The sequence below is a fragment of the Corvus moneduloides genome, chromosome 3 (assembly GCF_009650955.1).
Source record: "Corvus moneduloides isolate bCorMon1 chromosome 3, bCorMon1.pri, whole genome shotgun sequence".
Taxonomy (NCBI): Eukaryota; Metazoa; Chordata; class Aves; order Passeriformes; family Corvidae; genus Corvus; species Corvus moneduloides.
This window is the reverse complement of record NC_045478.1, coordinates 26,405,523-26,423,240: the sequence shown is the minus strand read 5'-3', so window position 1 is coordinate 26,423,240 and position 17,718 is coordinate 26,405,523. Positions and strand designations below refer to the sequence as shown.

Below are 17,718 nucleotides of genomic sequence, written 5' to 3'. Positions count from 1 at the left end.
GAAGCAATCCTTTTTGCCAAAGCTGCTGTAATGTGGGACAAAGTAGCACAAAATGCCTTAAGTGTGTCAACTCACCCACCTGAACTCAGCTACATGACAAAATCTCCCAGAGGAGATCACACACACCTTCCACAGCAAGAACTAAAACTCTTATTTTAGATACACAGGAATTATTTACATATATATACATATAAAACCACCTCTAACTCTAGACTTCTGTGTTTATTTAATTTCATATGCCGTGAGATGAGCATGATACTCAAACTTCAGCGCCAAATTATCAAATTGAGGAAAGGATTCAGGCAGGCAATGTATTTTTAGGAGTTTCTTTTGTGGGTAGGTGTGTTCTTACAGCAGACGGAAGAAAAGCCAAGGTGCAAAGTAAACCAGTGAGGAAAGCAGACTTAAACAAAAACTCACTTCACCTCTCACCTTTACCGTCTCACCTGAATGTAAATTGGCAGTCTAGCAGTCACCTAGCCTGTCCTTTGTTAGGTGGGAGAACTGGCAGAGGAGGAGGGGTTTGTGTGCATGTGCCATCGGCTTGCTCAGAGCATGTAACCTGCTGAAGCACCGGTACGTTCTGCACTCCGGGTTCTATCACTGTTCTTCTCCCCCTCGGAATCCCTGCCATCCTCACAAGCTGTGATCATCACCTCCTCTCTCCACGAGAAAGATGCGACCTCAGCAGTGCTGTTCTGTGCTCCTGCCCCACCGTCCTGGCTAGATGTGTACGAGGGTGGAGACCCTGAGCTCTGCACGGACACCAGATACGTGATACACGAGGAACCTACCGACCTGCCCCTCTCACAGCCTCCAATTCGAGCTGCTTCCCAAGAGCAGCAACCGTATCCCTCCCACCTCGACCTTTCCAGGCTCGCTCCCCCCACCAGGAGGAGTGGCTCAGGGGCTGGTGTGTCACACAGGCACAAGCTCGGTTCGTCTCCAAGGCTTTGAGCAGACGCAGCTATTCTGCTGTTACTCAGCCACGGAGATTTCTGCTGCTGCCAAAGATGATCCCTTTGTCCAGGCGTTTGACTCCCTGTATCTGCACAAAGAAACATTCGCTCTTCCCTCGGCTCCTCTTCCTTCCCTGGGGCGATCCACTGAGGCTTTAGCACACCTCTCTAGCTGCAGCCACCACCAGCAGGAGCTGCCTGGTGCATGCCCAGAGGGAGCATGTCAGAGCACTGGCCACGGGCTCCTGCTCCTGGCAAAGAAGCGACAGCCTAAGCCCAGAGGGAGTGCTGCCGTCTCTAGCTGTCTGACACCAGCCCTCACAGCACAAGAGCGAGGGTGACCTAGCAGAAGAAGTCTCCATGGAGGCATGGCTGTAGCCAGCGCTCCCTGCCCTGCCCACTCCCACCAGCCTCCACCCAGCTCTCTTATCTTCTGCTCTTCAAACAACCCTTCCCATCTCATGCTCGCTTCTCACCTGGTTTACATGTCGTTAAATCAACAACAAAACCTGCAAGCAGGACCTGCCATCACCTCACTAGTCACCATCCTCCATTCTGTCTGGGCTCCCTTAGGTGGCAAACTTCAGGAAACAGGCTGCCTTCTTCAAGGAATCTCTACTTCCCACACTTCCCATGGAGAAGACCTGATATTGACAGGACTCTTGATGTTGCTACTAGAGTACAAAGATTAATCATTGTTTTGCTTGGGTGGACTTGATCCAAATTGCCTTGCTCTGTATAAGCTGTATCCACATACTGTTTGTGAAAACCAAATGCTTATTCTCTGAATGAAGTCCTGCAACCCTCTCATTCAAAACCTAACCTTAATGCCACTTCAAGGAGTGCATGGAACTCGTTCTGATTCATATATCCATTTGGCTGATTTATATTCTCTACAGAACTGTTCTTTATTGCTACTCCATGTAAGAAGAAAAACCCTAAAATGCAAACTATAGTACAAAGATTAAATGTTCCCTGTTAAACATACCAATGTAAACATTATCTTAAATGCAATAGTTTATGTGCTGTTTTTCATGGGGACAGAATAGATCAACTAAGAAAGAGACAAGTGTGAAATATAATTAAAATAAATTCAAATAAGGCAATATGCATTAAGGTATGAGGACTTCTGAAAACAGACTATTTTGAGGTGAGTCATCATTTCAGTAGGGAAACTCCAGAATTACTGTATCCTTCTGAGCTATCAAAGCTATGAAAAGGAAAATTATGTCCATCTACTTAGTCCAATCTATTTTATAGTGAGTCATTCTATTTTCCCTTCATAAAATGGGCCCTCCATTATCTTCCATTCCCACAGTCAGCTCCACACAAAGACTCTCTTCAGGATTCTGGCTGCCGAAGAGTCTTCCTCCAGGAAGCAAGGACAGGAATTCTTTAACAATAAATTTCACAAATATTACGTGAAAAAGCCTGAAGTGGTAGAGAATTTTATATTATTTATCTCATCCACAGTAAGCAGTGAGTGTAAAGGTACAATACCACTTCATAAACCTGTCTGTGAGGTTGTCTTCTATGTTAGACTCTGAGCATGAACTGGTCTCTATTTGATTGACATGCTACAATCAGAATATTTTCAGAATGACATAGACTTTGTTCTTTTGAAAATAACTAGAAAATATTTGTAACAAGGCATACAAATCCAAGATTGGTCTCACACATACAAATACATATAGGTCACAAAACTACAACATTACAGAAATAACTGAGATACGCTGGGATAGCTCACATGGCAATAGTGCTGTGAGGCTCTTCAGAAAGGCAGGGAAAAGAAGACAATCTCTGTGTGCAGCAGCAGCTAAAATGTGGAGAATTTTTGCACAGGTTGAACAACAGGGCTGGGTGAGTGCTCCTGGGTCAGGACAGAGGAGAGGCCAGGGAGGGTGACATCACAGTGGGACTGGGCTATAGAGAGCACAGAAGGGGTGAGGAAGTGGGCAGTGCTGCTCACAACAATTTCTTTAAACAACTCAGGGAAGTATCTGGACTCCACACCCTGTTTGTTTGGGGTTTTTCACGCGAGCCTTAAGCTTTTGTGACACCTGCAGAGAACAAAATGGCAAGGCACAAGCACTGCAGACAGTTTCTGCAGGGTGTCAAGGACTACTTCTTGATTCAGGCACAGGATGGGCCAACCAGTGTCATACACAGCTGGATCTGTTATTCATAAACAAGGGAAAAGTGGCTGTGGATGTTACACTCAGTGGCAAGCTTGGCTGTGGTGACTGTGAAATAGTGAGGCCTAAGACCTTGCAGGGAGCTGAGGAAGACAAATACCAAAACACACACCCTGGGCTTTAGGAAAAGTGACTTCAGCCTATCCAGAAGCTAGTAAGTGGGATACTGTAGAAGGCAGCTTGGAAACACAGGGAGTTTGGGAAAGTCATCACGTCCTTGAAAACAGCCTCTTACACACATGCAAGACTGTTCATGATTCAGGAATACAAGCAGACTTATCAGGACACCAGTGTGGCCAAACAGAGTTTGTAACTGAGCTGAAGTGCAAAAAGGCAGCACAAGAGGTGGAAGCAGAATATGAAACAGTTTATGTATTTGCTCTACTGAAGTTAAATATGTGAACAGACACCAACAATAGCATGTACAAATAGCATCTGTGCCACAGATTGACACTGCTACCATGCAGTCAGTTGACCTGACCTGCATGTAACAAAGAAAAAAGGGCAGAATCAATAAAAATCCAGGAGATACACAACTAGGGAAAAAATGTGGGGGCAAAGGGAAATCAATCTAGCAAACAAAAAGAAAGGCATTAAGACTAAACAGGCAGAGACAGTTTGAGGTGGGATGTAGAGGAGGCTGGGGCTCAGCTGGAAGGGGACAGGGAAAGGGCTGGGAGAACTGGTGTACAGCTGAGGCATTCCTCCACTGAACAGAGTGGTGAGAAACACACTGAGCCAAGGTGTCTGTATCCCCCTCACTGAGCATCCACGGGAATGTGACCTGCCACTGCCAAGGGACACTCTCAGCTCAGCGTGTTGGGAGGATTTAGTTTTGAAACTACTGAACAGTGTGTGACCTGACGTGGGTGTTAGCACGGCTCCCATCACTGGGGTCCCTGTTTGCTCCAGTTTGCTATTCTTAAAATTAGTAAATGATGCACACAGAGAAGGTCATCAGCAGATCATTAGTGTTCCAAATGAAGCACTCTGCATTTTGGAAAAGCCTTACTTAAGGTTGGCTGGTCAATACTTTGTGCATGAGGATATGGTCTGCAATTAGATAACCATACTGGCTGATTACATGGCTATATATTTTCTCTATGCATGAGCTGAAACAAAATTTCAAGGGTTTCCTTTGAAACGTTCCCTGAAGATTAAGTGGATTTTATACTTGTTTTTAATTTTGATGAGTTTTCCTCATATTTTAGATATCAACCACAAATTGAAAATGAGGTCATTGTCTAAAGAATTAATTAATGAGAAAATGAACAATTAAAACAATAAATAGTATTTCCATTAGAACTTAATGCTGGAGCTTTAGCAATGCTCTTTCAGATATTACTCTTTAGATAAACACTGCTTTTTTAAAGAAAAATACTGTAAGACCAGGTCATGACTTTCAGTTTCATTGCTTTCCCTATTTCCTACCCAAGGCATCTTGCCTTGGTGAAGTTGTATTTAAAACTGTTAACTAACACACAACCTTGCCAAAACTCACTTAACTGAGGCTAGTGGAGGCCAACGTTGTGATTAAACAGGAGTAAAAGTTGGCCCACTACGAAACCAAATCAACACAACACCACCATTTAAGTGCTAAAAAATTCAGTGCTAATTTCTTTCTTAGCAAGAGTGATGACCACTTTTCTTGACAGCTTTGCAAAGCCAAGAAAAAACTGCCCTTTTTGTGATATCAAGAAAAAAACCTCATTAACACAAGGCAAATTATAAATTGCATTGCAAGCCTCAGCTAATTAGGAATAAGCTAATTGTTTTGACTGTTTTCACTTTCTCCTAATAATTTGTTTTGGTGACACCTCTTTTCAGTAAGTTTCAGACTCACTCCAGACACAAAAAATTTCTTCTGCCATTTGCTGATCTAAAGTTATGGAACATAATGTGCAAAGATACGAAATTGTCCCTTAAGAAAAACAGAAGAAACTCACAGATATTAGCTATCAGTTTGGGTTACGATAACAAATCAAAGTTTAACTAGATTTCAGTTTTTGCATTTCACATGCACACAAAATGCATTCACAAATTTCCATAATTTCCATAGAAATGTACTGTCATAATTAATTTATAATTAATTTAACATACATGAATAAAGTTTTAATCTTCAAGGTCAGTGGTTAAAGGAAGCCAGGAAATACTCCTATAAAGTACAATAGATTATTTCCTTTTCCTGCTTATAATTACAATAAAAAAAATTTAAAATATCAACATTTCTCAACATAGCTTACCATTTGCTTTTCCTCTAAAGCTTCTCTTCCTGAGGCTTTGCTTTCACGTTTTCCTAACTCCATTTCCCAGGGGAATAAAAATCAGCTAATATCCTGAGCAGAAATGATTCAACCTGACTACATGTTAGATATCCCTGCACTTTTGGAGTCAGGACAGAAGAGTATCAGGAGCGCTGTGGTGATTTCTGGTCAGCATGTGTTTCCATTTATAGCCATCGAAAATCCACAAATAGAAGCGTGGAGAGAAGAGAAACAGCTGCCTTTGATAACAATAAACATTGGTTTGGTATCACAGCAAATTGTTAAGGATGGATTTTGGTTACCAGCCCCATTCATTCTCTCCTTGTTCCCCTCTATCCCAAAAGCTCACACTGAAAAATCCTGTTGAGCTTTTGACGGGGTACCCTTCCTTCTCAGACCAGGGTAAGAGAGCAGAGGAGGCTCCTGTTCTGCTAAGTTCTTTATTTCATAGTCTCATAGCTTTCTTGAAGGCAGAGTTCAAGGGGGTTACATGCTAAAGCCAAGCAGCAACGGCAAACAGCAGGCAAAAACAGCTGCTTCTTCTAATTCTAGTTTCTTCTACATTCTCTTTATTTTTTCTTACAGAAGTGTGGATTATACTTGTTAACTGACCAATAAGATTAACACACAATTCTAGTTTTCTTTTTCTTAACCTATCCTGGTCTAATTCTAACAGTCATAAGTCTTACACAAGTGTTACACATGTATTACACAGATTTGCATATACAGTTTCTATCAGTTCTTCTTGTTTATGTGAACACTCCACCTAAAATATGTGAACAGTATCATTCTATCTATATTTTGTCTAAAGTAAAGAATTCTGTGAAAAGGTACCACTGCTGCAGCAAGAACTGTGTTTAAGGTCTCTGCTACAGCTCTTTAATGTTTAAGGCACTTAGCACATATTTCTACTAAAAGTTAAAAATCTATATTTCTATTTCACTTCGGTGTGCCTTCATGTATCTCAGCTTGTCCAAAGGTTCTAATTCAACCCCTGTGCTTTGGCTTCCCTCTGAGCCTGAGTCCAGAGGAGTTTTCACTCCAAGAAAGTCCATGAAAATTAATAGCTATGTCTCAGTAGCACTAACTTGAGTTCACAGAGATTATTAAGCAAATAAAATGACAAATATAATTCACTGGCACCACATGTTGCTATGTAGAGATGAAAGTGTACAGAAAAATACTTTAAAACAGCACTTTACCATAACTATTGGTCTTTCCCTGTTGAGTCTTTGGAACAGAGCTATCCCCCCATTCCCTCAGGCAGAGTATACTCTCCTTTCCTAGTATCAGAATACGACATCTTGCACTTCTGAAATGCAGAAAGAGTTGCTAAACTTCCAGCAGGCACTGTGAAGAAATGACCAGTGAACAACTAAAATGGAGCTGACAGCCATATGAGGGTGGTTGTGGAGTCTGTTAGTTGACTGCTGAAGAATAACCTGGCTCTGGTTCACAATGATAAAGTCAGGAGGCCAATAATAGAAACTGGAGTGCTGGAGGAACCTCTCAGCAGCTCTGCTGAGGATGCCAAGGTTTCCAACACACCCTTCTGCTGCGACATCAACTGGGATCATGTTGCCTAAGGTGTGATTCACACAAGGCTGGCTCTGCCCCTACCAGCAAGGGAAGGGGAAGCATGAAGACACAGAGTAACAGAAAATGTTTGCTACTGTTAAACAAGAACATGCTGTCTAGTAATCTGTGGTTCATTAGCCCTGCTGTAAAGCTGGCTGTTTAAGCATTTAACTAAACCCCTCATAAACACACATCCTTTCCACCTCTTCCCATCAACACATTGGTAAAAGAAGGCTCTCATAAAATAAATAAATAAGTAGATGGGATAAATTAATAAATAAATATTGAACCTTTTTTTATCTATCATTATATTTTTATCTATTATAACTAGGCACACTACTTTAGGCATGTCTCTTGATAGATGTTATACTCACGTGATCTTTAGAGCCTTGGATAGGAAGGTAGCCAGTCATCTCCCAACAGTCTACGTACCTTATACATGAAAAGTTGATAAAAAACCCCCAAACCTTAAACTGTTCCTGTTCTGAAACATTCTTCAGAACAAAGAAAAAGTTAGTTCAGTGACAATTGTTTGTCTTTAGTCTTTCTTTCACCTGTGTAAGACAGCCAGCAGAAGAGTAAATATGGCAAGGCAAATGCAAAGAAGCAGTCAAATCTGCAAGAGCTGCTGTAGCAGAGGGAATAAATATGAGCTTGATGTCATGAACTAAAAAATCACCCTGCTGTGTCTCCTGGAAATGCTGGGATAAAAAGAGCAAGAGTAAGCAACATAATACCCAGAGGAAATCTGCAGTTCTCCACTCCTCAGTGGGAAGGCAAACAGTAGTAAGTTCGTATCTCCATAATCTTTCCTGAGGCTGAAACTTATCCCTGTGGCAAGGGATTTCATAATGTCCTTGCACCACTTAAAGACCTCAAAGGAGGTCCTCAGCAGGACCCAAACAGCAGCTTGCACTATGCTGCTGCTTACATTACCGGCCATTCCTGCGGCGCAGGGGAAGAACCCGAAGCCCCTCCACTCCCATTAATCCGTCCATCTGCAATGGTTTGAAATGACAGACAAGGACAGCAGCACCTCGGGTGGGCACATTCAGCTGTGTCAGCTCGATGCCCTCCCAGCTCTATCCCACTGCTAGCTGGGAGACCCTGGAGGTCAGCAGGCTTCCGAACAGTGGCTCCCAGGGAAGTCACTTCCTCCTTGGGCTGGGGAACAGAGATCCATGTCAGTAAAAGAGTAGGCTCTCAGTGGTGCAATATTAACCAGCAATGCAGGACTCCAGACATTTATAAGCAAGTAATGGCAGATTTTTATCTGGTGTTTATGCTGCATGTAACTTAGCACTCATCCTAACTACCCTAAAACTTAATCTTCAGTAATGTTTATAGTCTTTACATGCAGGGTCTAATACTGTTCTCATGTGTCATCTCACCCTCTGATATCAAAGACAATCACTATAGAAAGACACAAGGAATTGACTATGGAGTGAACTGTACTCAATAATTTTAACATAAGATAGTGGTGAGAGTATGTAGTTTCACAAGTGGGTTTTCCATTAACATTCTTGTAAAAGCATCTAACAGCATTCACTTGAGAATCTCCACTTCTCATGAATGGAAATTTACATTCAGAATGCATCATGCTGCTGACCACGCAACTGCAAGGCAGTTGGAGCAAACTGCATTGGAGATGGGAACATGAAAAAAAGGCTATGAATGCAAGAGAGTATGACACCAAACTTCATGCCATCACATTAAAATCAGGGAGCCCAGGAAACAAACACTGTATGCAGGGTTCTTCTGTAGCCTGAATGCCATTATATAAAGACCCTGGAGATAGAGCACAGAACAGCTGACATCACCTTATTATCTACCACACCTTGCTCAGCATGACATTTCATCAATAAACCTGAGGAAAGACCATGATCCTAACCATCTGAGAATTTGGTTTTATATAATCATGAGAGTACATTTCTTATTCCTACAGAGAAATAATGGTTATTCTACTCCAAGGACTCTCTGAGACACTGTTAGTAACTGTATATTTCCTGTTTTACTTTGCAAGGGAAAAACATAGAAAACAGGCGCTAAGTAAAAAGCATGTTCTAGACATTGCCTAAATTACTGTGCTATTTCCAATTGCTTCTTTTTATTACAGTCACTCATCTCTTGACACCTGTTTCTCTTCTCAGACCAGGAGCTAACAAGAGGCCAAGAGAAGCTGATGGAGGAGAGAGTTGTGGGCTTTCTTGTAAGGTGCAAGCGCTGTATATCCCAAATAACAGTATCGTGTAAATAAGGCATTTAAGCAGATGTTATCTTCTGTGCTCATTTGATCTGCTGTACTTGGAGAAGGAAGCATGTGAGTATCATGATGCTTCTGTCACTCTCAGCTGTGTTTTCACTCTTGTGGCTCCTGCAATTCTTTAAATTTGCACATTTTCATTTTCAGCCTGGCTCAGCAGTAGCCCAGGGCTGCCAGCCAGTGGCTACACCACACGTCACATATCTGCACTGCTGCTCTCCTAAGCCCATAGCTTTTATTTGCTCAGCATCAGACACATCATAAGAATTCAACAGAAGTATTAATTCTTACCCTGATGTGGTCAATTAAGCTGTACTCAGTTGAAAACCATCTACTTAACATATACCAGTTAAAAACCCTAATACAGCAATTCCTCTCACAGTGATTTTTAAAGCTCTAACATGGAGAGAGTTTCTGTCCCACACTTAAATCAAAAAAGCTGAAAGGAACAAGCACAAACTCAGTAGGCTTCCCCATGACTCTTAACTGCCACTCCAGCAGATGGCACAAGTTGAGCTTTCCAGGTTATTTCTGGTGCTCACCCTTCTCTCAGCCCCACCGTGCCCTGCCAGCAAGCATCCCCCTATGTTACCCCAGGTCATATGCACCCAAGGTCACTTGCACACGCCTGGAAACGACAGGACACCAGCAGCATTTCTAGCTGGTATTCCATGGCAGGATCCCTGCAGAAATGAAGAGCATGACTGAACTACCAAGACAGCGTATGAAGCAGGCTTACCTCCAGGCAGCCAGGAGCCAAGGGTGGGAAGCTGATCCTTATGAGAGGTGGGTCCACATTCCTGCCGCAGAACCCAACAGCTGCTGTTGTCACTCCCTGGTCCACCCCGCTGGCTCCGCAAATACTCACAGAGCAGGAGATAGCAGGCGTGGAGAAAGGAAAACAGCACAGGCACCACAAGTTTCTGCTTTGCATGTGTGGAAGCAGAGTCCTACATGTCATGTACAGGGAGCAGGAGACTCCGTGACAAATATTCTCCAAAGGGAGAAGTTTGTATATGTTTGAGGATGAAAACAAAGAAGGTTATTTCAACATAATAAATTGTTTCCAAGAGCTCAGAGCCTTTTCTGACACGGCAGTCCACGGAAGCTGTACGTGCGTTCTTCTCTTTGCAGGTCTTTTAAGTCAATTATTTTAAAGTGGACTATCCTTGGGCTGGCAAGGTCCTACATCTACTGTCCTCCAGGGGTACAGATAGGAGTGGAACAACAGACCTCTTTTCCGTCAGATATCCATTGCTTCAGCTATATACATAATGTCCCTGAATATTACTGCTATATCCCAGCCAACCAAATTATCCTGGGCTGTAAAATATACTTCAGTAGATTAGTTACACACACACAAAAAAATCTTCCCTCCCATATTGATTGGTACTGTTTTCCATGCCTTCCTCCACAACGATGGATGTAACAATGATAGGATGGAGCTAATGAAATACATTAGTAAAGCATTAAATACTTTCATAGCTATCTTTTAAATGTGGCAGCTGCGAATGAGGAGAAGCCCGTTCCCCACAGTTAACAAGGGACTGCTCCATAGCCAGGCAGTGGCTTTTTCTAGTCACCTCCCAGGTCAGCAGGAAATGAGAGCACAGGATATGAGCTGTCATTAACAGACCAACTCCCACTGAGCCTCTCCACCTTCTGTTTCTGCCCATTCTTATCAAACAGCCAAACCTCAAAAGAGACATTACTCAGTGCTGATAAGGACACCAGCATCTGACCTTTACCTCTGCCCCTCTTTTGCAGAACAAAAGCAAAACATAATCAACTGCCACTGACTTTTTTTTTCTTAATTGAAGCTTGAATAAGCATAGGCTTTGACTGATATATTTTGTAGAGCTGCATGTCCACAGAGAGTGTTACTACCATAAGTTGATATTCACAGCAAAATTCTCAACACCGCAATATGAAATTTGCCTTGAAAATCAGTCAAAAAGGACAGACAAAGATCTCAGTGTTTAAGTTATCTGAATGGCAACAGCGTTTGATTAAAAGCTTGTCATTTTGATAGCAAATATTTTGATTTTTGAGCTCTAATGAAGAATCTAAAACAAATATTTATGCATGGGAACTAGAAAGGAAGAAAATACCAAGTTCTCAACAGAACTCTTACTTTTGTTTTACTAGCTTTCAACTACCACTTGTTCTGCAATCTAAGGCTGGTTTAGAACAGCTGAATGAGTTTGGGGGTTTTTTTGCAGTCTAGTAAGACACAATAAAGCAGTAGTAAACCATACATTACTAGCTAGAGTGCCAAAGCACTTGTGGATTCTGAGATTGATATTTTTGCAACATGCATTGATCAAACATTAAGTCACAGTGGAAGAACCCTGTTTTGGAGGAAGAGATGGGAAGCAAATATTTTAAATATTATTTCATTTACCAATATCATTTAAGCCTATGCTTATGCACATTCTACAGTCTTTAATATTAAAGTCACAGCAGATTCTACGATAATGTTTATTTTGCAAATGAATTAAGTTAGCTTAATATTCCTATTGCTATCTTCAATTAAAATGCAGATGTACAAGATAATAAAACCAAAGTGGATGCCATTGACTTGTTATCATAGTGTTAGTGCAAATCTATCTTTTCAAACTAAAATATCCCTTCTGTTAGTAGGAGATATTTTTGTCTTTGTGACAGCCATCTCCTCCTGGGAACTTTGTAATTCTGTAAAAGGCAGCTACCAGCATTCATTGAAGTTATATACGAGCGATCACCTGAGAAATCCTTCTCAAAAATGTGAATAAAAGATGAGGATTTACCAGGTCAGTGGGTTGTGCTATATTACATTTACAGGAAAATAAACCGTATAAAGATCATAAACATCATAAAAACCATCAATGCATACTTTATGTACATGAAAAGGAAGTCACGGCATTCAAGTCTAGCAGGGCCAGACCCCACCTCTGAGTTAAGGCAGCACTGTGGAACCCAAAATTAAGAACAGTCCCAAAAGATTCTTCTTAAACACCTTAAAACGCATTAGAAACCTGAATAGCAGTGAAGAGAATTAAAGGATTGAAAACTGTTGTACAGGAAAATTTGCTCTTAAATGCTTACCTCACACATACACACATATATACATGAAATACAGGCATACTGCAGTAAGCCAAATTAAAAGTGTTCTGCTTATATGCAAGTCAGAAAAAAAAGTAAGTTCCAGATAGTTCCTCAAGCATAAGAAATTACTTCTCAGTTCACTCTCAGGTACATAGTTGCATAAGGTGCCTCCTGCATTTGGATCTAATAAAATACAGCTGACAGGTCCTGCTCAAATCTGATATACATTCACATTACTGATATAACTGGAGAAACTATTCTTTATTACATTAAAATGAGATACAGAATTCCAACACAAATAACATTTCTCAATGGGTAAAAAAAGCAGCACAATTAAAAGATGGAATTTTTTTTTTAATTCTCATAGAAAATAACATTAAAAGGGACAAATCATAGGAACCTGGGGGGACACAGAAGGACGAGCTGTATAGACAAAACATGGATACAAGATTTAAAAAATCCCACCAAACTATACAATTGCTTTCAGTGTATTTCCAATGGGTAAAGTACCTTCTAAATAAAAATCATCTGGTTTTTTCTCCATTACATTTAGGTGCTGCAGGGTACCTTTACAAGTAGCTACTGAAACATGTGGTGACATTCACATGACTTGACCCAGTGCATTTCATTTCAGGTTCTCAAGTTCTTGCCGAAGGAAAGTTAAAGGCAAAGAAATACAAACAGGGTTCTCCTCCCACAGCTCAAATCCATCCTCCATGTAATGGTTTGCACTACAAATAAGGCATAGCGGTTCAAGTACTACATTAAATGTAGTCAAACAATGGGAAAGAAAACCACCCATGAACTCCTTCCAGAAAAGTACTTTATTAGGGAGGATAAAAAGCACTCCTCAGACAGTCTGAATAGGCATGGCCTTCTGCGCTGTCAGGCTCCTCGGGCTCAAAGTCATCAGGGTCTGGGGGCAACTGGTCTGCATCTTCATCAGAAGTGGAAGGGCGTGTGAGGATTATCCGAGGTATCTTCAGCAAGATGCGAAAGATTTCAGAGAAAAGAATCAGATCAAGAGCAGGGAAGTGTTTAAAGGAAATATTTTAAAGGGACAGGGGAAAAAGGTGATGAGAAAAACATGTGAGAGGTGCAACACCATAGAGAATCATAGAATTGTTTAGGTTGGAAAAGACCTTTAAAAACATCAAGTCAAACTACTAACCCAGCACTGCCAAGTCCACCACTAAACCACGTCCCTAAGCGCCACAACTACATGTCCTTTAAATACCTCCAGGGATGGTAACTCACACTTCCCTGGGCAGTGTGTTCCAATGCTTGAACCCCTTTCTATAAAGACTTTCTTTCTAATATCCAATAGAAACCTACCCTGGCACAACTTCAGATCATTTCCTCTTGCCCTGTCACTTTTTGGATTGCAGAAGAGACTGACCCCCACCTTTTTACAGTCTTCTTTCAGACAGTTGCAGAGAGCAATGAGGTCTCCTCTGAGCCTCCTTTTCTCCAGGCTAAACACCCCCAGATCCCTCAGCTGCTCCTCACAGACCCTTGTGCTCCAGACCCTTCACCAACTCCATTGCTCTTCCCTGGACTCCCTCCAGCCCCTCAATATCTTTCTTGTAGTGAGGGGCCCAGACCTGGACACAGCACTCGAGGTGTGGCCTCACCAGTGCTGAGTACAGAGGGACAATCGCTGCCCTGGTCCTGCTGGCCACACTACTGCAGATACAGGCCAGGATGCCACTGGCCTTCCTGGCCACCTGAGCACACACTGGCTCATGTTCAGCTAGCTGAGGTCCAGCACCCCCAGATCCTTTTCCACTGGGCAGGTTTCCAGCCTCTCTAGCCCCAGCCCGTAGCTCTGCATGGGATTGTTGTGACCCAAGTGCAGCACTTGGCCTTGTTCAACCTCACACAATTGCCTTGGACCATCAATCCAACCTGTCCAAATGCCTCTGCAGAGCCTTCCTACCCTCCAGCAGATCTACACTCCCACCCAGCCTGGTGGAGGGTCAACTGGGACCTTCCCAGTTAGCCAGAACTGCCAATATATGGTGACAGGAGGCTCGGTGAGCGCTGCACCAGCTCTCACAGTACACTTCGTGGATTCCATCTGGCCCCATGGACCTGTAGGTGTCTAAGTGGTGCAGCAGGTGCTGAACATTTCCCCTTGGATTATGGAGGTTTCGTTCTACCCCCTATCCTTGTGTTACAACTTAGGGAACTGGAACCCAGAGAACAACTGGTCTTGCTATTGAAGACTGAGGCAAAGAAGGCATTAAGTACCTTATCCTTTGTCTCTATGTTTCCTATCACATCCAGTAAAGGACGATTCTCCTTAGCCTTCCTTTCATTTTTTGTTTATGCCAAAAAGCCATTGATAATTAAAGTGAGATTAGGATAAATTGCCTCTTCCTCTAATTAGCTAATCTTTTAAAATACCTTCTATATGTAAAAAAAAAGAGTAAAATATTTTTTAAAAATAAAGACAAGTAAATATGAAAAATTAATTTTACTTCATTGTTCATTAATTCATCCCCCTGAAAGCAATAAAGGGTTCATTAAGAACCAAAAAGCATATCAATTATTGATCTTTGAAAAATTGCATATTTTGGCTTCTTTACTGACAAAATATATTTAAAAGAAACATTAAGAGAAAAATCAGTGTTTAAATTTGTCAGTAAAATATGCATACATGGATTTGATTCTTTTTTTTTTTGGATAAGAACTTTATTCTTTGAGAATTATATTGTAATGTTTTAAAATTAATTTAATTGCTGTAACTGAGAAAAAAACAATGGCAGGCTCTTTATGTATAGTCAAATAATGTATCAGTAATTGTTTTATCAATGAATGGATTATTACGAATTTCACTCTGATGCACAAAATCACCCTTTTTTACTGCATTTCAAAAAAAGTTTAACATGTAATGAAAACATATAAGGGTGAGTCAATATATCTAAGGAAAATGTAATATGATAACGCGCAATAAAGTGGCCATCTTATGAGCAATATGAAAACTTTCAGGAAAGTTAGTACTTCTTATTTATCAGCTATTTCAAATTCATAATAACATTTAATGTTGACACCACACAATTCAATTGCTTATATATTACTTCCTTGCTGTACATTATTTGATTTAGGAAACGACACAAGCATATAGATGCTTTGTGGCTGTTGAACTTTCAGCCAGGAGGTTTCTGCATTGAATTAAAATGAATTACTCCCCAGGCTCCCCTGACATTAGCTCCGACTCCCCCCGGCTCACGGCACACTACACGTAGACACCAAAGTGCAGGTGTCAGTCCAGAGCTGAGACTCACCCCTGACAGAAGTAAACTAATTTTAAAACCAGCTATAAATTTAGTTTATACCCTGGTGTACTGGGCACCCAATTATATATCCTTTTTTTTCCCCTCTTCTTTTCCTTCTGCTTAAACTAAGAAGGACACATTTCTGGAAGCTTTAAATAACCTCTACAGATCCTAAGCACTGGCCAAGCTAACAGCTCCTGGGAAGATTTGCTTTTGTCATGCACACGTGACATCACTTTAGGCTTTCCTTGCACTGGATGGTTCTGTTCTTTGCTGAAAGATGCTTCCTGCTTATCAACAGCCAGCAGCCAGCTGCTTTGCAGTACAGCAAATGCACATCTATACATACCGGTGGTTTACTGGGTCACATAATGAAATTCTGACACCTCAAGAACTACTGCAGAGGTCTATGCCCTGAGTTACCTACAGTCATATCCAGGACCAGGCTTTGCATTTCATTGAGCTGTCAGTTCCAAGCTCAGGGAAGACCTTTCTTTGTGTACTGTGCTGTTCAAAAATAGACATGCGCACACCTCCCCATGACTGACATGTATTTCATTAGCAATGCAGAGTCACCAGTACCTATTTGACCTTTTGAAGAAAAGACCTTAGCCATTTTGAATGTCATTTTTTTAAGCACTCTTTATCAGCATGGTTCCTACTCCCCGCTTTCCAAGGAGCCAAAACTAATTCTCTAAAAAAGATTTTCTTCAAACATTTCATGACTGCTTTCATCCTATCTTTCAAATATTACAATGGGACTAGGTCTAAAAATGATAAAGTAAATTTAATTGATGAAAAGCGCTCCTTCAACATTTCTGTGGTAATTGTATTAACTACTCCACAAAATACACGGTGTTGGAGAAGTCTTACATCTAATCTTTCATGTTGCTGCAGAGAAAGAGGAACCAGCACTAAATGAGCAGCCAATTTTCTATAGCAGAGGCTGAACAGTGTCTCAGCCCGTAAGTGCTGCAAAGGCTGGAAACTTCCACTCGCAAGAGAAGAGTGGGCTCAGGTCTGATCTACAGCAGCCCCTCTGTACCCTCTCCAGGCAGGAGAAAGCTCACACGTACACTGACTCTCGCTGATTTGGAGACGTACTGCTGAGTCTAACAAATCAATGTCCTGGTCCAAGTGCAGCTGTGTTCTCTGTCCCTCTGCTTTCTGCACGTCTCCCTGCCCACTCTCCCTCTGAAACCCCATGTGAACCCATATCACTATTGTCCCTAAACCATCGCTGCTCCTTCCCCTGCGGCCCCTTATCCTCCTCCGTGCCTGTCTCTCTGACAGGACCCTGAAGAGTGCTCATTTCCTCAAATCTGAATCATAGGTACCAATGAAAAAAGAACTCTGTTGCAGATTGTGCCAATTATGCAATTGAAAATGCAACTAAGTAATAGAGCATGCATTTGTACAAGGTCTAATTCAATAAGAGGCTCAGGCCTCTAATCTCTCTCTCCTCGCAGCAAAAGTTATCAATTAATCTCCTCTATAAACCAAAAGCAACAGAAAATAGGTGTAACAAACACACATCACATTTCTAACCACAGTGGCCTTTCCATCTTTACCTAACCATCCCCTAAGAACCCAGCACTCTGTCACTGCCTTCACATTCACCCAAGCTCCAGGAACATCACAATACAAGCTTTATCAGCTTCCTTTCCTCTTTCAGCTTTGTTTAAAAATGAAAAAACAACAACAACAAAAACCACAAATAAAGGAAAGTAACAAAACTCGACAACTCTAAATTTGCGTTGTATTTTGTTACATCCTTTTCTCAAACCCAGCCCTTCTCTTCGCAGAATCCTGGGACGATTTTACCTTTGCTTTCATATTTCCCTGCTTATCTTCACTGACCTCAGCATTACCCTATTGAATAGACATGCTTTGTTCTTGGAGCTTTTCTTTACTATTCGTATTTGAATGTACATTTCCTGGTGCAGCATGATAGAGGGAAGATAGGAGAACAGATTTCCTATGTGAAAAAGTGGCACAGCAAAGAGGAAGCAAACTATTTCCACTGCCCATTACAGACAGGGCAAGGCAGAGACATTGAGGATGGCAATGAGGAAAACCCTTCCAGTACAG

General features: G+C 41.5%; 2 protein-coding genes across 6 annotated transcripts in view; both read right to left on the bottom strand.

The window, feature by feature from the left end:
• Window positions 1–5,673, bottom strand: part of MLIP (muscular LMNA interacting protein) — a 103,752-nt gene extending 98,079 nt beyond the window's left edge. For 2 of the 5 annotated variants that reach the window (XM_032104646.1, XM_032104648.1), the window contains exon 1: window positions 5,398–5,658. In XM_032104646.1, the coding sequence (XP_031960537.1) occupies window positions 5,398–5,460 (63 nt within the window). In that variant the 5' untranslated portion in view covers window positions 5,461–5,658. Of the gene's footprint in view, window positions 1–5,397 lie in introns of all 5 variants that reach the window. The other 3 variants (XR_004239367.1, XM_032104649.1, XM_032104650.1) reach the window with 3 other exon arrangements.
• Window positions 5,674–12,679: 7,006 nt separating this feature from the next.
• The window catches only part of LRRC1 (leucine rich repeat containing 1), a 98,129-nt gene continuing 93,090 nt past the window's right edge, over window positions 12,680–17,718 (bottom strand). The window contains exon 19 of the mRNA XM_032104644.1: window positions 12,680–13,326. Within this exon, the coding sequence (XP_031960535.1) occupies window positions 13,174–13,326 (153 nt within the window). The 3' untranslated portion in view covers window positions 12,680–13,173. The remainder of the gene's footprint in view (window positions 13,327–17,718) is intronic.